Source organism: Carassius carassius, chromosome 48 (assembly GCF_963082965.1).
Source record: "Carassius carassius chromosome 48, fCarCar2.1, whole genome shotgun sequence".
Classification (NCBI taxonomy): Eukaryota; Metazoa; Chordata; class Actinopteri; order Cypriniformes; family Cyprinidae; genus Carassius; species Carassius carassius.
The window spans coordinates 16,207,558-16,230,880 of NC_081802.1; the positions used below are offsets into that span (position 1 = coordinate 16,207,558).

A 23,323-nucleotide genomic window follows, 5' to 3' on the forward strand; every position below is an offset into this window, starting at 1 on the left:
AGACTTCATATCTTTATTTTGCATCTCGACTAATCTTGTTTTAAGGATGTTTAGATATTTGTATTGTAAAAAGAAAGAAAAAAGAAAACCCTACAGAAGGTATTACATATTTGCAGTGCATATACAACATTTAATAACTGTATGACTTGAATACTTTCCTTTTTGAGGCCTTAATTTGTGAAAGGACTAAGACTTTTTAAGACCTGTAGAAAACCTATTTTTTTTAGTATTTTATATGAACAATCCAAGTGCATTTTCTCTAAGGTTTATAATTCAAACACTTTTAAATGTTTGTGTGTGTGTGTGAATTTTATCTAAACTCTAAAAACATTTATAGTCATATAAGTTACATTTTAAGTGAACACAATAAAATCGCACTAGTGTGCATTTTTCATATCGATTAATAACAATAACAATAATATTGTTTCATGTCAGGTTTACATGGTCACATTTTGTCACCTTTTTCCTCAAATCATTCATTATAATTTTTTTTTGTACAATATGCTATATTTTTTTTTATTGTTGCTATTTTAGAAATGTTCCAGCTTTATTAACTTTAAATTTCAAAGGGATCATTCTCAAATCAGGATTGTTAATCAGCAGGTTCCCACTGTGACAATTTACCCCATATAATGTTATAAGTTAGGGTTAACAAGATTAAAAAGGAACAGTGTACAAAACGTTATAAACTGAGAAATATAAACACATAACACATAAACACAAGTCCTTTCAAATAATCAAGCTATATAGCAATATATCTAGAAATCTGTAAACATTTAGCAAATCAACTGCGCTTTTATGGCAAAAAAAACAAACTGTACTCAAATTATTTTTAATACTTAATACTAGTATAGGTATTTTTAATATACAGAATGAAGAGACATGCTGTTATATGCTTAAATGAGAGAATGAGGAGAAAGGAGCTTCATTTTCACAGACATTTACAGTTTATCTATATACCACATTATACATACACACTGTATATACTGTATTTACATCTTATGAAAGAAAAAAGGTTTGAATTATTACAAAATTGGTTGAGACCAAAACTAATTACAAGATGCTACAGGAAGAAGGGTATTTTGTAGTGTGAACTTTGTTTTCTCGCCCAAAAACAAAGTAATCATAGTCATTCCCACTGTAAGCGTAATATACATGAGTGAGAGGAACCAGCTCGATCGTTTGACGCTGTAAGAGAATGAGAAAATGTCAATGTAACCACTGAATATCAGCTATAGAATGTGCAATCTGTTGTTGTATCATATATTGCTAATATTTTAACCTGTAAATGTGGAAATGTTAAGTTTTAAGCATCATTCTCAATCAAACAGGCCGATGCACACAAGTTTTCAAAGTTTTAAGTTGGTCGGGGTGGTGCTTCCACATGGTGGTCAAATGTGGAAATGCATTCTCGCAACCCTCTGTATTCACATTTGCAAAAGTGTTTTATTTATTGCAATTTAATTCTGCTGTGTATTTGGTAGCACACACTGCTGGCACAGTTTCTCCTCACCTGCTGCAGGATGCGGCTCACAGCAGGATATTTCAGCAGGTGATTCTGAATCGCTCCTTTTGAGGCATCGCAGATGTCCTGGTCAGGAAAGCCCTCTATCGGATAAACCTGCCAACAAGCATTGTGACTTAGGCTAAAAACATCTGTGTGTTACATTTTGGAATCACAATCAGGTTAATTTATTAAATCAAGCATTATTAGAAAGGATCTAAAGACCTTCGTCAGGGACAGGATAGTGGAAAAAAGGAGCACGTATGTCAGATTGGATTGCAAGTGCTTTATTCTGATGCATTTGGGTTGCAATCCAATCACTGCTGCCAGGGTGCCGTTACAAGCCTTGGCATTAAGGATTCAAGCTATATCTCTCGTTCCCCTTCTAGAGAACTCGCATTGCATCCTCTAACGGACGCTATGGGGAACCTCTGCCAGCAGGACCAGTTTCTGACGTACGTGCAACCAAGGAAAGTGAGCATTTTAGTAAGTGTACGCCTCCGTGTCCTAGGTTTCTGAGACCCAAGGACACACACAATGTATGGGTTATGTGTCTTGGTGAGGAGCACGCATGTTCGGTTCTCGAGGACTCTGAATGTGCTCATTGTGACAAGTTTTCCAGTGAGAATGCTCCATTTGCGTTTGTCTCTCTTCTTGAGGTAACAGGTACAAGCGTCTGTGTCTTGCGGTTCAGGTCTTGCAATATGTTTTTTGCCTGATGTTTGAGGGAATCTTGTATTTGAACAGATCATGTATGGCCCTCAGGGGAGCTAAGTCCATGGTACATGATGCTATCATGCTGAGAAATGCCTTGTATGCTTTTTTTATCTTTTGAGGAATGAGAATTGATGCCTATTATCCATGGTTTGGGTCCCACGGATGCCAAGGCAGCTAGGTAGACTAATCATGGGGATTTTAGGCAGGGCATGGAAGGAATCTGACAGGAAGTGCTTTCCCTTGGAGTTCCTTTCATGCTGTTCTCTCACGAGGTATAGTAGTGAGCAATTGCATCAGCATGTCCGGCTCTCAAGGGGCTCGATGGGATCCAGATACTTTTCTCTTGGGCCATCTAATCCCATGGATAGTGCTACATTGGGCTCATCTGGTAAAAGTGGTTGGCTAGCTCCAGTTCCACATACAGGGAATATTAGACATAATGGCGTGAGCTACTAAGGGTGTACTCACACCTGTCTTGTTTAGTTTGATTGAATCAAACTGAAGTTCATTTCCCCTCCTGGTGCGGACCTTTTGGACAGGTGTAAATACATCAATCACACTTGAGTGCAGACCAAACAACCGCACCAAGACCCAGCTGAAGAGGAATGTGATGTGAGTGCGCTAAATAGATTAAAGCTTGCCACAAAAATTACCATGACTATGTTTGGGGGAAAATAGTAAGGAGATATTTGATTTATTTATAAATTAATAAACTAGTGTTTTATGTGTCGAGTGTCACGATGAAGATGATGATCCTGACTCACAACTCATCATTGGATGCAACTTTAGAAAAAAAAGGCATCTTTACCAATTACATAATAGAAAGAGTTTTTGTTTTGGATTTGAACTATTTTTTGTTGTCATTTAAAGCTTTCTATAGATATATTCATCATGCCTGTAAGGAAAATATTCGATAATAGGTTTCGGTGAATTTTTGTGAAGCACTCCTGTTCAAAGACAGAGACGGCAAGTACATCCTATTTGTTTTCTTAATTTACAGAAGCACAATGTCTTCTTGATATTGTGAGTGCACACAGATGAAAATAGACCTTTTACAGTTCCGAACAATGTATTATTCTTATCGTTATGAGCAAAAATGACAGCGTATTTAATTTGTTTCCACTGATGTTCTGAAATGCGATCTCTAAACAAATAATTGGACATGCACCTTATAGTGCACATTTATATAGGTTAAATGTTTAAACTAACATTGTGTTATATTTTAAGGATTATATTTCTATATAATATAATTTCGGCAAGTTGTAATTACAACATCGTATGACATTGTCTCTTATGATGCTCTTAAGTTTCTTCATATTGCGTTAGTATCTTATAACACCAAATCGGTAAAAGAATAAAAATGTAACTACAAAAGATCTCCATGATAAGCCTGTTTTTGCACCATCTGTTTTTTTCCCTGCTTTCCCTCAGAATTTCAGTCCAATGAATGCATGATCTTAGCACACGTGTTATTGTTTAAAATTTCTGGTTCACTTGCAAAAAAAAAAGGCAGTGTGAAAGCAGCAAAAAAAATAAAATAAAATCAACATTGTATTTGGCCCAGACCAAAGCAAGTGAACTAGCGGACTTTCTTGGTGTGAATACACCCTCCGAGGCTTGATTTAGTCCGGTCATGTGAAAGGCAGAAGCCCTAACCATGGCAGATTAGACGAGCACTTTTTGGCCAGTCACGAACTCCCTTCCCCCAAGAGTCTCCTATTTCTGCCTGACCTCCACATGGAGTTAGTGAGATTGTAGGACAAGCCATATTCAGCTCAGCTGCATCTTTTTTCAGCATGTGGATTACGCTGATGTTGAGGGTGTGGCTGGGCGTGGATACATAAAGATACCCCCTGTGAAGAGGACCCTTGCAAGCATTCTCTCCCAGGGTGAGTCGTCTTCTTTAAAGACTTGTTCTCCACCATCCAGACATCTTCAGGGCACATCTGGATGGCAGGGTGTATGTGGTGGCAGGTCAAGCTGGTGGAGCCTTGCACACGATGGTTGTGTTACAAGCTTACGAAGCTGACTTGCTCAGAAACCTAGATGAAGGCAGGGCTGCACACCACTAAGCAATGGTGGTTATGGAGTTGCATATGTGGTTAAATCTCACGGATATTGAGAGAGAGGTGTAAGCCTCTTTTATCTTGATGCTCTGCTGTGGCCTTCCGGGGGTTGTGCGCAGAGGCAGGTGAACGCTAAGAGATACTGCTTACATCGGGCTTTCGAGGCTGGATTAGTATTGTTCTCAAGTGTTTTTTATTTTATTGGCAAACCACTGACTGAAGGTCCAGTCTCTTCCTTTTGATGTAGGCTTTTTCAAGTACTCTGAGGTTGGGTTGCTCCTCTTATCAGAGTTTTTCAAGTAGGCAGTTCTCTGAGCCTCTTCTAGCTGTCTCCCCTTGGGGTTTTTAAATAGATGGTCTACTTCCTTTATCCCTTATGTTAAGTCAGGTAGTAGGGATGGACTTCCCTTGGTGCTCTATTAACAAATGAACAGACATGTGCCATGGCATGACCTAGTGGGCATTCTGTTCCCCATAGTGTTGGCTAGAGGATGCAGCACGAGTTCCCTAAAAGGGGAACGTCTCTGGTTACACATATAACCATGGTTCCCTGAGAGGGAAAGAGATGCTGTGTCACCTCTTCAGACATCGATCCTGCTGGTGGCAGTCATGTGTAAATTCATTATGTATATTCATGTCTTACATGTAAACGGAGGCTAATTGACATTACTTACAGCGAACAGTCGAAGTATGATATCATGTTGACATTAAAATATAAACTATTTTACATCAATGTAAATGTAATTTGAGACACTGGGTCTGAGAAGGATTAATTCTACATCTCCTATACATGAATAAGTAAAATAATATATAGGCCTATTTATAAAGGATTTATCAGTTAGTTAATGAATCAATATATACCAGGAGGTTTTCATCTACAAAGAATGCTTCCCCAGACACCTTCTCAAACTTCTTCAGCGGGAATTCAGGCACCCGGTTGGGTATAAACTCAAACACCTGGTTCTTCCTGTAAAATAATGTAGTGTTATACACAGATAACAGCAGAATTACAAAGATGAACAGGACAGATTATTGTGCAGACTTAAACAGTAACCAAAATAGGTACTGAGATCATAACTAATAACGAACTGATGCATCTACCATAGTGTGTAACATTTCAGTAGCTTATCTCGCACTTAAAAAAAAAACACACACATAAAATGCTATTTTATTGGCACATTTACCATGTAACTGTGAGCTGTATGAAATGCACAAGGTTTCTGTAACCATTACACGTAAGACAGCCTTTGTAGCCCTTTCCATGACAAGAAACACACCTAAAAAAAGGGTGAGATCTTTTTATTTTCATGTGAGCATATAAAACACATCATACCACACTGTTGGTCAGTTTAACCCTCAAATTACCTTTTTCTCCCTCTTCCTTGGCAGGTTGTACACCGTCGGTTGCGACTGTGACCAGAGCCATGACAGAACATACAGCGAGTCTGAATTTGTTTTGGAGAAAACAGTCAGTAGAATAAAACATTGGCAGACATTATGAATAATAAAAAAATCACTTACCAACCCTTTTCCTCGGCAGTGGGTACACCTCACTTTGCCATTACCATGACACCGGTGGCAAGGCTGCAATGACAATGCACTGATGCAATCCGACAGGCATCAAAACATAAGCAAAAGTCTGACTTACGCTAATAAATTTAGAGCAGGAGGCACATAAGGTAAGATACACTAAGTGAGTTGGTTTTGATGGTAAATTAAAGTTGCTTAAAGGCATACCTTTATGAATGACGAGTGGGGGACCCTGACTTTCTGAACGGCGTTGGTGAATTTGGGTGGGTAAGACACCTGGACGTTCCACGGTGGAGGACTCACTCCATTCTGAGGCCCATCCACACACTGACCTGAGAAAAATATATTAATATGTATGTAATATGTATATGTACTGGTGTCATCGCGCACCTGTGTGTGGCTCTGATTCCCAGGCGCTTGATCTGGACTCTGTGAAAGTTTCCAAGCGGTACTGAAATGATACAGAACATGTGTTCATGTAATTATTATTATAATGGGGTAATAATAAAACAAGAATTATTCCATATTAAGAATGGATAATAACAAGATTTACACGGTAAACTGTAAAAGGTATCAGCTCTTTGAAGATCAGATTTTTTGCAGGTTTGCTGCTGTACGTCCATTTTTTACCCACGAACTGGAGTAGAGCGTCTCTCGCAACATCCTCTGAGACGGTGGGCACCCTGTCAGTAAGTGTGCAATTAAAAAAATTATGTTCTTTTCACATCAGATGTAGTATGAATATGTTTTTTAATCTGTAACTTCCTTCAAAAAATTATGTTGTACTTACATGACATTTGGAACCGAGGCGTTCTTGTCATTTTCAGGCTTAGGGACAAAGTCTGGCGGAGGAGGACAGATTTGATCTGTGCAGTCTATCAAGATGAACAACAAAAATGTCAAATGGGGAAAAAAGAATAAGAAATAGACATTCAAGACAACTGTGATACTAGGTCATATCCTGCATACTATATTCACATGATTTTACAAGATGTTAAATATTCACCAATTTAACATTTTTGACCAATGATATTTTTACGCATCCTATAACCGGTAAGCAAAAGCAATTTCTAATTAGTTCAGCATTTTCACACAATAACTTAATAGACATTACAACAACAATAATAATATAAAGATACTATAAATAACAGTATATTATAATAATAATTGTGTCATACAAATAATAACAACAATAATATATATTTATAATAAATTATTATTTTTCTTATTACAGTGCTTTAGGGTAAATAATAGTGCATCTTATAATAACAGCAATAATAACAGCATCTTAATAAATATATTTTTTATTAAATTATTAAATATTTTTTATATTGTTAAATATTATGATAAATATCTCTTAATGTATATAATAGTGTATTATTATAAGAAAAGCACAACTACAATAAGAAAGCATTTATTATTATTATTATAGTGTCTATATATATATATATATATATATATATATATATGTATAATTATAATAATAACGTCTTAATAAAAATATTTTGTCATTATTAAAATGATTGTTGTGCCTTAGTGTATATAATTTTGTTTTATTATAAAAAGTGTTATCTTAATATAAGTATTATTAATGCCATTATGAGTGGTAGGCACAAAGGGTTTTTTCACCTCCACCCGTGTGTTCCTCGTAGCCTGTTACACTGTCAAGCCAGCCTGGAGGTGGAGCAGACGGACCCTCTTCAGGAAGGTTGGGGTCAAAAGTGTCTGCAGTGAGCGAGAAAGATTATGGCATTTGTGATTTATCCAAGAGTAACATGATCCTGAATCAACATCCTTTGTTGGTCCTGGAAGAACATTCCTATCAAACAGCCACTGCCTTAAACCAGTGACGGATTTTTTGTTGATCCTGGAACCTCATCGGAGATCCTGGAATATTTATCAACCAGATTTAATGGCTTTGGACAAGCAAGACAGAAAAAGAGGGAAAATCCTACTAAACTCCAACAGTTATGACACTTTATTGACAAACACAACAGTGCTTTTATTTTTTCTTTCCCATTTTTATATTTCTGCAACCTCTGCAGTGAATGGGTGCCATCAGAATTAAAGTCCAAACAGCTGATAAAAACATCACAAAAATCCACAAGACTACTTCACATGACTCCAGTCTATGACTTAATGACAGATTTGTTTCTTACAAACACGCAGCTTTTCACTTCACAAGTCATTGACTGGAGTTGATCAATTGTGGATTATTGTGATGTTTTTATCAGCTGTTTGGACTCTCATTCTGACGGCACCCATTCAATGCAGAGGATCCATTGATGAGCAAGTGATGCTAAATTTCTCCAAATCTGATGAAGAAACAGACTTCAAGACATCTTGAATGGCCTGACGGTGAGTAAATTCTGAGCTAATTTTCATTTTTGGGTGAACTACTTCTTTAAGATATGTTGCATTTCTAGGCAACGGAATACAAACACTTTTACACTTAGCAGCTGTTCATTTAGTCATTAAGGTTCTTTCCCTCCAAAGAGCTTGTCTGAATGCATCAGTGAGTTATATATACTTCACACAAACATCTTGTTAGATTCGTGAACAATGCTGCTAGCAAGTGGATATAAATATCAGCTGAAATGGGTTTCCTTCAACCGAGATCGTGCTTCAGATTTAGCATGAAGAATGGGCAGAATCAGGCCTGTATGCCAGAGAAACAATGCCCTCAAAATATACAGCAGCAGTGAATGATGGGAGGAGCAGGTCGTCTCTGATACGATTCAACTGCTAATTTAGCAATGCACATTCATCAAAATTTTATAGCTATGAATAAAAATGAGATTGTCCTTTGTGGCAACCATGGTGTAATTCGTTTATAGCCTGCGTTTACATTTTTGTGGTTACTTCTGCTGATTGTATTTAGGCTTCAAAATGTATAAAAGTTGCGTTAATTTGTGAGGGTTAATTTTGATCATGATAAACAAAATGTATAAGAATCATAAATGTTTCTTGGTTGCAAAGCTTATTTTCTGCAATAATCCAAAAGCCATTGGAAATATCCTTTTGGGGTTTTTGTGGAGGGTACAAACTTCAAATATACATCATTAGTGCAGCACTCAAAGGCTCTGTCCCAACTGGCACACTTGCTGTGTACTTGCAAACTTGTGAAAGGGTAAACACCCTGATAAAAAGTCTTTCTAACAGTCTGGTGCCTAATAATAGCACCCGCATGAACAAAATGCATTGATAAAAGAAATAACATGTAAACAATTCCTTCGGTCTAGATTCATTCAATTGGCCGTTGTGCCTTTAAGAATCTAGTACGTGATTAATTGTGCTCCTACTGACAGACATGCGCTGCTGCTTTGTGAAGCAGAGATCTATTTAGCAAACAGGATACATTCAATTTTAAGATAACATTTGCAGTTAACAGTTTCAGATAGTACAGTTTTCCTCAGAATGCATTTTTGCTCTTGCGATGCATGAAAGTGTTGTAAGTGAAGTTAAAAAAAGTCTAGATAACAAAGACTATTACGCACAAGTTATGCAAGTCCTGCCTAAGAGTGTTTTGATGTTATTGCTGAAAAGTGCTACTTAAAAAGCTTTAATCTTGACCTGAACCAGATTTTGGACAAAGTCTGATGAAAAGTGCACTTAAAGGGAGAGTTCACCCATAAATGAAAATTCTCACCCTCAGTTTCCTCACCCTTGTGTTGTTCCAGACCTGTATAAGCTTGACAAAAGAGGATATTTTAAAGAATGTTGGTAACCAAACGGCTGATAGCCATTGACTTCCATAGGATTTTTTTTTATACATACTGTGGAAGTCAATGGCTGCCGTCAACTGTTTGGTTACCAACATTAATCAAAATATCCTCTTTTGTGTTCAACAGAAGAAAGAAGGTTTGGAACAACACAAGGGTGAGGAAACGGTGACAGAATTTATTTATGGGTGAACTTTCCCTTTAATTGTAATAAATGTGGACTTGTAGTGTACATCAGATCTTTAAAAGTATAACAAAACAAAACAAAAAACCTTGCAGTTGGAATAACTGAGAGCCACTTATGTTTAACACTTAAATACATAAGTGCATTTTGTAATGTTAAAATGTTACTTTAAAAAGTATATTAAAAAAATAATTATTTTAAAATTTGCTTGTTTTAAATTAAGCTTCACTTATTTTGATGAGTTGATTAAAAAAATTCTAAAGCACATGATTTGTTTTTACTGTAGTGTTATTAATCATAACATTTGAAGTTACTATATCTTAAATGTACTAAAATGCAACTTCAACATTACAAATGGACAATTCCAAATATATTTAAATACATGACATTCTTGTTTTAATAGAAATAATGTTAAAGCATATTTTGCTTGCCAGTATACGCTCACCTAAAGGAGTATTAGGAACACCTGTTCAATTTCTCATTAATGCAATTATCTAATCAACCAATCACATAGCAGTTGCTTCAATGCATTTAGGGGTGTGGTCCTGGTCAAGACAATCTCCTGAACTCCAAACTGAATGTCAGAATGGGAAAGAAAGGTGATTTAAGCGTGGCATGGTTGTTGGGGCCAGACGGGCCGGTCTGAGTATTTCACAATCTGCTCAGTTACTGGGATTTTCACGCACAACCATTTCTAGGGTTTACAAAGAATGGTGTGTAAAGGGAAAAACATCCAGTATGCGGCAGTCCTGTGGGCGAAAATGCCTTGTTGATGCTAGAGGTCAGAGGAGAATGGGCCGACTAATTCAAGCTGATAGAAGAGCAACTTTGACTGAAATAACCACTCGTTACAACCGAGGTAAGCAGCAAAGCATTTGTGAAGCCACAACACGCACAACCTTGAGGCGGATGGACTACAACAGCAGAAGACCCCACCAGGTACCAATCATCTTCACTACAAATAGGAAAAAGAGGCTACAGTTTGCACAAGCTCACCAAAATTGGACCGTTGAAGACTGGAAAAATGTTGCCTGGTCTGATGAGTCTGGATTTCTGTTGAGACATTCAGATGGTAGAGTCAGAATTTGGCGTAAACAGAATGAGAACATGGATCCATCATGCCTTGTTACCACTGTGAAGGCTGCTGGTGGTGGTGTTATGGTGTGGGGGATGTTTTCTTGGCACACTTTAGGCCCCTTAGTGCCAATTGGGTATCGTTTAAATGCCATGGCCTACCTCAGCATTGTTTCTGACCATGTCCATCCCTTTATGACCACCATGTACCCATCCTCTGATGACTACTTCCAGCAGGATAATGCACCATGTCACAAAGCTCGAATCATTTCAAAATGGTTTCTTAAACATGACAATGAGTTCACTGTACTAAAACGGCCCCCACAGTCACCAGATCTCAACCCAATAGAGCATCTTTGGATGTGCTGGAACGGGAGCTTTGTGCCCTGGATGTGCATCCCACAAATCTCCATCAACTGCAAGATGCTATCCTATCAATATGGGCCAACATTTCTAAAGAATGCTTTCAGCACCTTGTTGAATCAATACCACGTAGAATTAAGGCAGTTCTGAAGGTGAAAGGGGGTCTGGTGTTCCTAATAATCCTTTAGGTGAGTGTATATTCAGCAGCACACTTTAACCATTTTTCAAAGACCGTATAAAAATAATTATGAAATTTCATATAAAGATAATATAAATGTTTGCACATCTGGGCTGGGCTTTCTTCTTTGTTTTTAATTTAAATAAACATATAAAAATCTAATTTTGACAAATGTATAAGCCTTTTCACTCCAAAAGTGAAATGAATAAGACTCCGGCTGAAGGATATTTATTTATTTAATTTAATTATATACTGTATTTTTTTTAACTGGGTCATCAAAGGTCAGCATCAAAGGAATTGGGTAGATTACTTAAAGGATATTTGTGTTATTTAACATTAAATCAATCCATAATTGGTCCACAACTGGTGTTACTTATTTGAAACTACTTTACTAGTTAGCCTACTTAGAAAAAGTAATCTGATTACATAACTACCATTACTTGTAATGAGTTCCACCCAACACTAATAAATACTCTGTTTAAAAGTATTTTAAAGTGTGAGTTCTTGACGAGTGTAGTGATCTTTTTTTTTAATCCGAGTTGTTTGTCGAATTATATTACATGCAATTAGCAAGACTGCTGATATTTAGTTACTGAAAAAGGTTATTCTTAAGTGTTTGCGGCAGTTCCTGTTTTTTATTGGTATCCAAATGTGGAACGTCCCGTGGTGAAGACGCAATTGCCAAGATATAACGTGATCTTCAGCGTGATAGTGACTTAATATTTAACAAAATGACTTTAGCACTAAATCAATGCGTTTCGTTCGAACATAATGAATGCTTTTGTTGCCAAACCCATTTATTTGACGTTGTGCATAAAGAAAATGATCTTTCCATATTCTTGCAAATGTGCTGTCAGATCAAAAGTGAACAGAGCATTTAAACTACAGTCTCTAAAAACATTTGGTTGTTATTACTTTAAGTTACTTTCTTAACTGTTTTTTTTTTCATTGATAAAAACTAACTTTTTGTAGGATAAAAAGCTTACATGTTTACTACATACAGATTTGTTTCATGCAACTGTAGGGAATTAAATCTTCAAGTAAAACTTTAAGAAAATAAAACAAGCAAAAGACGGTTAGCTGTAGCCTAATATGCAGATATTTCAACACATTAATTTACCCACCTGTGTCTTCGTCTTTGTCATCCATAACGCACAAAATGCTGGTGAAGTCAGTTTCACAGTGATCTTCCAGCAGCGCTTTCCATTAATGTTCACTGAGAGCTTTTCCTCAGTTTTGAACTCTGAAAACTGGGCAGTAATGAAGACACGCCCACAATAATGTTCTGATGGTCTGGTTTTAATGTGAAGCGCGCCTGATAAAACTCACAGAATCCTTAAAGGCACAGTACACTCTTAAAATTATTTAATATGCGTAGGTGAAAACTTGTGTATGTATGTGTATATATATATATATATATATATATATATACACACGCAATGGCTACTGTCAACAGAAGAAAGAAGGTTTGGAACAACACAAGGGTGAGGAAATGATGACAGAATTCTCATTTATGGGTGAACGTTCCCTTTAACTGTAATGAATCTTGTCTCACTACTTTTGTAATTATGGATTTGGCGACTTGTGCTTCTGAAACGGAAGGCTACATCCTAAAATTAAATTGATCAGTAGGCCTACTGACTCTTTTTATTTCTGTTTATTTTTGTGAATTTAAATGTCTGCAGCCTTTGTCGAATGTAGCCTATGAGAGACTTTGAGAGAGATCTAGCCTTCCGTTTGAACTGAAAAACACTCTGAATGAGGAGTCGATTCCCCTTGATGGAATCGATTCCAAAGACTCTCGATTCCCAACGTCTCGGAATCGATGCTTTTTGGAATCGATTCCCAGCCCTACCACAATGTTCCTCCGTGTTTTCCAGCACTATATCATAGAAAGAACGGTTTGAGAAGTAGAAGGCGGGGCAACACTTAAAACATTTCAAAATTAAAGTTCAGGCAAAAAGATTTTAATAGAAAAGTTTCAGTCAAATATTTATGGTTTATGCCAATAACAAAACCCAGTGTTAAAGCAGAGCGCAAACAATTATATCATTATACAGTCTATGTACACAACTCACGAACTGCAGAATCCTTAAAGGCACAGTACACTCTAAAATAAAATGATTTAATATAGCTACACGCATTCGTGAAAACTTGTAGGCTATGCTCTGGGACTACATTAGAAAAAAAAAATACGCTTTTAAAGCCTAGGTAAAAGTGTATACAAAACTTGAAAAAATGTATGTAATGCACTTCACTTTTTTTTTTTTTTTTTTGTAATACGAAAGACTGTCATAATTTTCTCTGTGTAACAACTTTAAGAACAACAACAATCATATTAAGTGTTTTTTTTTTTTATGAGCAGACGTGAAATTTGTTTAAGTATGACACAACAAAAAACAATAGCCCTACTGTAACATAACATTTTACCCAAATTCAAAGGAAAAAAAACAATTGAACAATTACAATTTAGGAGCTATGAGGAGGATTTTACTTCTTAAAATCTTTAAGATAGAGTTTTCATTTGTACATGTATGAGCCAACCATGATGTAAAAAAAAGAATGACACCTCGACTGTCCACCACGGTTGCCTCTATCAGCCTGTAGGCTCAATTGTGTGTGGAGGAGTAGGGCCCGAATTGGCGCGAAAATTCACAAAATGTGACGTCATGCGCCTTCTCGTCTACTTGGGATTACAACCGTACGGCACGCCAGCCATTATAGTAAGCAGCGGCAATAGTGTTTTCAAATGGACTCTGCGGATGGGAAGAAACGACCAGCCTCCAGCACAATTCAGACACCCACGGACACTCCTCGTAAGTAAAAAAAAAAAAAAAAAAAGAGCGTGCGCACTGAGAACGAGCATGAGACTGGCTGCATTTCCTCTAACGGCCACTGGTGTCAGTAACGGTTAGAAATTTCAGAACCTACGCAATGCTCCTTTAATATTAAACGCTGATTAAAAAAATAAATCTTTAATGCTCAATAAAAAAAATTACCAATGAGATTAAATATGGACTTATAGTCATAGAACTTACTAATATATATATATATATGCGCAACCTTTTAATCTAAAAATTCAGACTTTTTAAAATTGCGATTCTACATCTACGAGTTCAAATTTTTCAATTAATTTTTTTTTGCTTCCACCACAAAAGAGAAAATTAAAGTTAAGTGTGAATTTTTATCTCTCAATTTCTTTTTTTCTTGCAACTGCAGTTTTAAAACTTAGTTCCAACGTTCCTCAGATCAGAAGATTACAAGTTTATTTCTCGCAGTTGCCAGAAAAACCAAGAAAAAATAAGAATTACGAGTTTGTCTTGCGTTTCAGACTTTCTACCTCATATTTCTGACTTTTTAAAAAAAATTGCAAAAAGAGGACAGAACTGATTTTTTTCTTTTGGAAAATACAGATAAAGTGAAATGCAGACGCCCTATATGCTCTAACTACATCTAGATATTCTACGTTCCATCTTTTTTCAATTTTCTTATATATAATTCTTTGTAATAATGCCAAAGATGTTTCACCAATAATATGAAGAACATATAGGTTTAACAGAAATCAGTGGCAGCACAGGCATTACACAGCAGTCTAAAGGATGGAGCAACAGCAGCATTTGGCAGGATAGTCCTTGGTGAAGACTTCGTGTTCGGTTCCATATACAAAATAAATGTGGGTTTTCTCATTCCAGGTGTAATGCACTCGTGTGATGGGAATTAGCTCAATGGTCTGCCTCTGCAAAATCAAACACAGGGTCAGAACATGCTCTGTCTCCATACAATCTAACGTTTTCATCATCAGTTATTCCTTACATATACCATTTCTAAACTGTTTCACTTTTAATACTTTTAGAGAAATAATAATAAAAGACAAAGCCAAACCACTTTAAAGTGTTTTTAATAATTTACTGTGAATTATATGTGACAGGAGACAAGAGCAGTGAGTGGATTATGTTTCTTGTCAACATTTGTGTCTTGTTTGTATGAATTTGTGTGAATTTATAGGCTTTCTGACAAGCTATAATCTGGTTTCCACGGGACTGAGCCAACATGAAGAACTCATTTAATCAACTCCCAGAAGAATGGGAGGCTGAGATGTGGATTTAAAGAGACATGCTCAGGTTTCTGGGGTTTCATCAGAAGCAGTGTTTGATTTGTTTTTATACCTGTTGCAGAATACGGCAAGTGGTGGCGAACTGAGCCAGGTGTTCCGTCACGGCACTTTGAGATGTTGCGTTTATGGAGCAGTCTGGGAAACTGGCAACTGGATAAACCTGCAGTGATGAGTCAAAACTCCAGTGTCATCGCCAAACAAACAAGGTTGTATTGTGAAACGATTGATGCATTAATATTAGGAGTCAAATCATGTTTTTAATTTGTTTTTTTGGGGGGGTTTTTTGTAATCTTGTGTTCCAGTCATTTTTAAGATTTTAAATTTTTGTCTCCCAAAAATGCTAGCTAATGTTAAATTAGGTAAAGGATTTTTGCACAGCAATAATGTTAAACATATTTAATATATTATAAATTGTTGTTATTTTACAAAACATGTACCGTATCTTATTTTAAAATAGTGTATCATTATATTTATATTGTATACTTATTTCGTTTTTTTACGACCTCTTCCGAAATTTTTCTAACCTAAGAATTTAACAGGCTATTTTTAGCTGCTGCACCTTTAAGAAACGCCCTTTTTAAAAGTGAAATTAGCAACTGTTTTGAACTCTTTCACTGGTCACTGGTCTGCATGTTTGAAATATGCTGCTTAGACTGAAATAATCAGAGATCTTTTGATAATAATAGACCACTGAGAAACATTGGCTTCATTCAGGTAGAAATGCAGAGCTGTAGGTGCTACACAGCAGACCAAGTTTCTCAATCAATACATTTGCTTTCAAGAAATGGACTGCTTTTGAGTTGAATATGTTTCCAAAGTTGTCAAACAACAGGAAATGTATTATGTTATGAACCCATTAAATAACAAAGGCATTGTGAGCCCCATGATGTTTTGCTCACCACTGGAGCCATATCAGTAAGAAGCTTCTCTCCAGTAATTTGATCAAGAAGCGCAACCGGGAATCCCGAACCCTTGTCAATCACAGCCACATAAATGTTGTTCTTCCTGAGAAGATAAGAGAAAAAAAGAGGAATAAATCGAGAACCTGTGAAAGTGTGTTGTGAAAATGGGTGTTAACCATTGACTTCTCACCATGTGATTTGAAGTTTGATGAAGCAGAGGAGCTTTCCTTGCCCTTGGCATGTTTTGCAGGTGATTGAACCGGCTCCTCCACAGGAATGACACCTGAGATACAGAGAACCGAATGAGTGATGTATTCTTACATTTTCTGAGGAAAATGTGACTGGTTTGGCCCTGCACAAAACCAACAGCCACGTTGCTGGGATGTTTTAGGTGGTTGCCAAGCTAGAACAGACTAATGGGATACCATTTCCGCAGTCGAGTAAAATGTGAATGTTCATTTAAGAATGTATGAATAGTAGGCAACAAATTTTAGTTTAATAATAAAATAAAAGTGCACTTAATTTATGCATCCTTAGTGGCTTTATAATAAATATTTAATTCAGTTTTGCCAAAAGGAGGGAGACGTTTCCTCTCCCATATTTTATTTCTGTTCTTACACCAAACATTTCTGGCTTTTAGCATCTTTAATTCTTGTGTTTTTTTTCCAAGCCCAGGCTCTTTTTCACAATTTTTCTTGCAATACTAAGCAGCTAGATGATGACTAAAACTTTCTTTTGCATGAGGGTTAAATATGAAGTTCACGAAGCAAGATAACTTCAATTTAAACCCAACTGTAAAGTATTATCATCATTAACATCACTTAAAACATCTCCTCCAATAAAAACAAGCTTTAAAACATCCTGCATTACAGAACAATTTCTGCTTTTTTTTTTCTTTAAATTTTTGTTGAAATTTAAACCGTGAACCAAATCCGAAATTTCTGAAACTAATTATACTAAATAAATCAAATTTTCTAATCCGAGGGTTGACTCCATACCTGATCATGCCAGAGCCGTGACACCTATTACAGCGCTGATCGGGGGAAGTTCGGCCCATGCCACTGCAGGATCCACATCGAGCCTGTAACAATACAATCATTGTAATGAAACCACAGAAATGATAAAATTACATCTGATCGTCGTACGCCACTTACTCTGCCGGAATTCGTGCATCTACTGCAAGCGGATCTACCCAGATTCAGGCACGAATGACAGCCCTGTGTTTTGAATCAACAACTAAATTAACCAAGAGGACTTTTCTTTGAACTTGATGAATGCAAAACTGAAAACAACTTTTACTTTGACAGTGGATGTGTGAGGAACGCGGATGGATTTCTTGCAGTCTTGGAAAAGTGAAGGGATGGGCACTGGGATGCTCCACGGAGCAGGAGCCACTCCGAAACCATCCACCACTTGACCTGATAAATGAAGGGACGGACATATCTAAACATATCATTTAGAATTATATGTAAATATCTATGGTTTAGAATGTCTTTATTCACCATTGTATGGTTCACTGTCCCATTCTGTTGTTCTTGACTCAGTAAAAGTCTCCAGTCTGTACTGTTAGAAGAAACAGATATCAATGTTAAATGTAAGCATGGCTGCCATATACTGTATACTGCTGGATGTGATGAATGTGATTGTTGCTGCTGACCCGATATGTGTTGAGCGACTGCAGGTCTGTGAACACCATCTCTTTGGCTGGTTTCGAGCTGTAACAGCATCTGCTGCTAGCATATTTTATGAAGGCCTCGTGAGCCAGTTCTTCAGTGATCGCAGGAATGCTGAGGACATGACACGTGAACTTCAGCTGGGTTCGCAACTTATAACCAGTCATTTACAGTCAACCATTGTAGCAAATTAAACTGAAAATGTGTACAGAACATTTCCATTATTTGAAAAATAAAGATTAACCTTAGTGTAGGCTGAAGTACTAAACATCAAAAAATAAATATAAGACTTCATAAAAACTATAGACATATTAAAAATAATAATAATTATAATTCTGTATAGTATAATCTATATTATATATATTTATAAAGTATAATATATATATAATAATTAAAAATAAATTATACTAAAATTACACATCTTAGTATTAAATTAAAACAGAGTGTATAAAAATAAAACCTAAAATTAAAATAATACACCAGTGCTACTAAAATAACACCAAAGTGTATGCTGCACAAAATAAATTATAGATACAAAAAATAAAGATTTTTGTTATTAAAATATTTCTTTTTTTATTTACCAATGCATTCATTCAATTATCAATAATAATAATTTTGAAAATGTATTTATCTTTACATTTATTTCTATGAGCTGTTCTTTTTTATTTATTTACATGTTTATTTCCTATTTCGATATGAAAATGAGAGGGGTGGTTAGTTTCGCCCACTGGCTGGTGATTGAAGTTTCTTCTTTCTGTTACCCATTAAGCTGCATTTAGATTCCCTGCACATTTTAAATTAGTCTTAATGAGTCTTTGTTGCACAACACCTGAGCATCCACGAGTCTATTGTTAAATGACTCAGAAACAGGGTGGAGCTCATAAATAAATCCAGAATTGCCTCAGAAAAAAAAAACTGACATGACCAAATGAAAGAGACTAGACAAAGGATATGGGTGATTATAGGTTATTCATCAGGGGAAATCATAAATTGTCAAATGTCTTTATATTTTCCACTTAATGAAGCATTTTAGCCATAATGCACCAAGATAGAGCCCAAAAATTGGTTTAGGATTTGTGCTCAGTCTGCTTTAAACTGATATCATGAATCATTTTATTGTGTAAGTGCTGGGTTCTTACTCGAAGCGTCTCTCTGGAGCTCTGGACGGGGCTTGTGGTTGAGCCACTCCAAAATCTGATGGTGGAATAACTGTGGATGCAATACAACATTCACTGTATCGTTCATTGCCAGCATTTTGCTCTCGGTTTCAGCTGAAGCTACAGAAACGGTTCTCACCATTAGGTCCCAAACTCTCATATCCAGGAACGACGGGCATCACATCTGCAGGAGGAGCCGTGGCCCCGGCATTCGGCGTTGTGTTCGGATCTGCATCACGTATAGCACACATTCATTTCAACATATAACTTCTCATTTCTCAGCAGCTGTTCATGCTGAGTTCAGCTTTTTGCTGCTTTTTTTAAAGTGCACTTCATTATTCGAGTCTAAGTTTTCTGTTTGAGTATTTACTTGCAGGCCTTTTGACTTCACAGTGCTCGTGCACGAAGGTTAAGTGATTTAAGTGCTTTTTTTTTTATAACTGTATGATTACCTGCATACGATCCAGCAGGACACGATGGACCACAGTGGGCTTCATCCTGGTCACTATTACAAAAACAAAACAATTACATTGTGATAAGAATATCGTTCCACGACGCTTCGAAATAAGCTGCTATAAGAAAGAAAGTAAGAAAGAGACACTTAAATGCCTCATTGCCCGTGACAAGTCCTTATTTAGCGACTAAAGCCTTAGTTCGTCATCTTTTATCGCGTTTTGCGAGATAAAGTACGCTGCCGCGTTTATGGTGTTTTGACAGAAATTGCGATTCTCCGCATTCGTGCTGTTTCTAAAGGGCTTCGCTTCATAATTGTAATTATATTAATTCATAATTTGAGTTATTCTTCATAATTTTGTCAAACATACCTCAGCAGATGCGTCCTGTCCATCCTTGCTAGCGAGTTGTTGTGAACTTTCGTTTTGTGAGAAGTGAAAGTTACGGAAGGAGGAGTGTAACCTGAGAGGATTTCACCAGTTCGCATTAGTACAAACATTCACTTCAATATTGCATTCCCAAAGCTGTGTAGTTAAAATCAAAAATAGATAGATACATAGAAACCTTGCATTTGGAGTTTGAGCAGATATTTTGCATATATATCAACATTTGCCCCTGGTTTCACAGACAGGAAGACTAGTCCTAGACTAAAATGTAAGTCTGAGCTGTTTCCACTGAAATAAACTTGCACTGACTGATCTTAAAAATATATCAGTGCCTTTTTAGTTTTAAGATGCACATCGGTAATGTTTTTTTCTAAGCATGTTTATAAAAATTACTTAAATGTCCTAATTGATCTATGGTCTAATCCTGGCTTAGTCTAAGCAGGGTTCTAAATTAACTTTTTTGATCACCAGCCAATGTGGCTGGTAACTTTCTAAAGTTACCAGCCAATCAGAATTTCCACTTATAATAGCCAATTATGAGTGCCACTGAATGCATTTGATCATTTTATTAACATTGTTGGCATGAAAAACACATATAAAGTACAGTGCATACAACAAAATACACACTGACTCAAATTTAAAATTATTAGTTCCCACCACGAAATTGCTTGTTTTGTTTTTTCTTTCGCTAACTTACATGTGGCAATCCTGACAAAGCTGAAAAGTGGGCAGATCACAGCGGAGATAGAGGGGACGAACCTAGGGCGGGGCTGAGCGAGTGCGGCGTGATCCTGAGACTCGCAGTGACGGATTGATTGACAGCTGCTGTCAGAGTCGCTAAAATGGAGAGTGACTGTAGTGACGCAAGTAGCTTTGCAACAGAGCGATCATTTGAAGTAGAGGACTTTTCTCCCCCACTTTTACCTGAAGTGGAGGATGTCGAGGTGTCTGTTCATATTAATTCGAGCCGCTGGCTCAAACTGGGGTCTTAACTCCCGCACCGCGTCGCTTTTCAGCGCGAGCTGTGTGGAGAAGCCCATTTCCACCTCCATTGCGTTGGAGAAGCAATCCCGTGTAAAACGCAGTTTGCACACTCGAGCTCTAGGCGGGAACTTGCGGTCTTCCAGGCCAAATGCATGCAACCACTGGCGCTTAATTTTAAAGTCTGCTGGTAAACTATGCAGTCCAGCAGTGCTGTCGCAACCAGCAACACACCTCCGTACCATCCTGACCACTGTACTAAATACAGATAAATCTACGCTAACTTGAAGATCTAAATAACTCTATAATTGCTATGATAAATAGATGCTATATTAGTCTATCCTGGTCGTTACCAATACTCGCAATTCCAGCTCCTGACTCACTACAGTGATTTTGATGGTTTTATACTGTCAAGGGCAAGGGCGTGGTACCTCGTACCAAGGGGCGTGGTGAGCTGGAAACTGCTTACGTCACCTGCCACCGCTTACGTCACTTGCCACCGCAACATCCAATAGGAAAATCAACTGCAGTAGCCACCGTTCAACCTGAAGAGGGCAGCACTCACACGTTTTTGCACCATATATTATAGAATTAAAACACTTTATACTCAAATGTCAAAAAAGTTACTCGAATCAATGAACAGCACTAATAAAGCCCCATTCTTATAGATCATTAACTAAAAAAAGTTGGTTTAGGGTTTAGTTACTCTTTAAACATTATTTTTCATAGTATCCAACGAGACCACGATCAGGTCTTTTTTTTAGCGTTTATTTTATATTAATCACCAATAGGATAAGACACAGCCGCCTGTGTTTTATGGCCAAAAAAATAAACGCTAAAAAGAAGAAAATAAGGGTAAAAAGCAATACAAAACAAATAATATGCCGGTTATGTTTTCATTCCTTTTCTCTCTAACTGAATGCAATGTTATTTTTGGCCTAATTATTTAATAATAATATTAACAGTGAAGCATGCATCTAACTCCGGCAGGTGGGGTGGGGTGGGGTGGATGGAGCTTAGTATAATAAAATCACAAAAATAAGTCTTCATGTTAAGAAAGAATTGTACACAAGCATTTCCAAAACTGTCAAAGGTTATTTAGAAATAAAGCAATTCATGAATTATTTTATGACACACATTTTTACTGTCTTGTAATCATTTATTTAGCCTACAAATTAAAATTATACAAATAACTTTCTTTTTATTTTTATCATTATTATATATTATTATACAGGTTATGCATACGAATCTTTTATCCAAAACAACTTACAAAAGAGGAAAAATAATTACTCCAGAGTCAGTCACAATGGCAGGTTTATTGTACAATAATAATCAAGTGCTATTATAAGATTATCACAAATTTAACAAGATTTTGATGCACATCTTTCTTATTAAATCTTTGTATTCCACCTCGTACTACACTTGATAGAGAATCACTTAAGACACTTTGCTGTAGACCCATTCCACATAATAATATTCATTAAAACTGTATGTTAACACGTAGGAGCTTGCTGCATGAATCTGTGAGTACGGTTTACAAATCCATGGGAACGGATTGCGAAAGTGTGCGCGCAGGTTATGAATTCGTGGGTACAGATTCAAAAACCGAGGGTGCGGTTTACAAAATCTGAGCGCACGGATTGGAAATTCGTGGGCACGGTTTGTTAAACCGAAGGAACAGTTTATGAATTCGTGAGTACGGTTTATAAACTGAGGGGATGGATTGCAAAACCGTCGCCACGGATTGATTGTTTTTTCTCCTACAGGTGACGTGCGGGGCTCCGTAATATCCTCATCCCCTGCCTCGTTCCTCTTTTCGCCCCCAGAATCTGTCCCAACCACCGCCGCATTTAGTTTAATCTTCATTTTTTTCTTTAATAGCTAACTCCCTCCTCTTTCAGTCGATGAAAGAGATTCGTTCTTCTTCCCTGTGTTTTCTGATGGACGCTCTATTCGTTTCCATGTTTTTTCGCGCTGGTTTTAACTGCAAACTGCGTGCAGCCAATGGGCATATGAAACGTCATTACGTAGCTTAACAGCACAGTGTTCATGGGAAATGTAGGAAGTGCTGCCAGGGGATAAATGACCGAGAACAGAGACTCATGCCATGGATCACCAGCCAAACTGGCTAGTAAGTTTTAATTAACACCCGCCAAAATTAATTTTAACCCGCATTTGGCGGGTTGGCGGGTGTTAATTTAGAACCCTGAGTCTAAGCCCTGTCTGTGAAACCGGGCCTTGGTGTTTTTAAAGTTAACTGCGAGGGCTAAACTGAGGAATTTAAATGGAAGAAGTCGACTCCAGAAACGATCATCTTTC

General features: G+C 36.9%; 2 protein-coding genes across 2 annotated transcripts; both read right to left on the reverse strand.

Annotated features, from left to right (window-relative positions):
• Positions 1-1,012: 1,012 nt before the first annotated feature.
• ssuh2.1 (ssu-2 homolog, tandem duplicate 1) lies at positions 1,013-12,604 on the reverse strand. The gene is made up of 12 exons (XM_059543845.1): positions 12,463-12,604; positions 7,447-7,542; positions 6,608-6,692; positions 6,371-6,500; positions 6,208-6,268; positions 6,025-6,149; positions 5,809-5,871; positions 5,653-5,732; positions 5,472-5,564; positions 5,149-5,254; positions 1,514-1,621; positions 1,013-1,188 (listed from the first exon to the last, which is right to left on the reverse strand). Exons 1-12 carry the CDS (start codon positions 12,485-12,487, stop codon positions 1,054-1,056), a joined length of 1,107 nt encoding a protein of 368 aa, XP_059399828.1. The 5' UTR covers positions 12,488-12,604; the 3' UTR covers positions 1,013-1,053.
• A 2,124-nt stretch (positions 12,605-14,728) lies between these two features.
• ssuh2.2 (ssu-2 homolog, tandem duplicate 2) lies at positions 14,729-20,106 on the reverse strand. Its single transcript, XM_059543176.1, has 13 exons — positions 20,009-20,106; positions 19,637-19,689; positions 19,324-19,413; positions 19,167-19,236; positions 18,012-18,141; positions 17,857-17,917; positions 17,654-17,772; positions 17,509-17,571; positions 17,353-17,435; positions 16,545-16,637; positions 16,352-16,457; positions 15,505-15,612; positions 14,729-15,074 (listed from the first exon to the last, which is right to left on the reverse strand). Exons 1-13 carry the CDS (start codon positions 20,029-20,031, stop codon positions 14,931-14,933), a joined length of 1,143 nt encoding a protein of 380 aa, XP_059399159.1. The 5' UTR covers positions 20,032-20,106; the 3' UTR covers positions 14,729-14,930.
• Between the last annotated feature and the right edge of the window lie 3,217 nt (positions 20,107-23,323).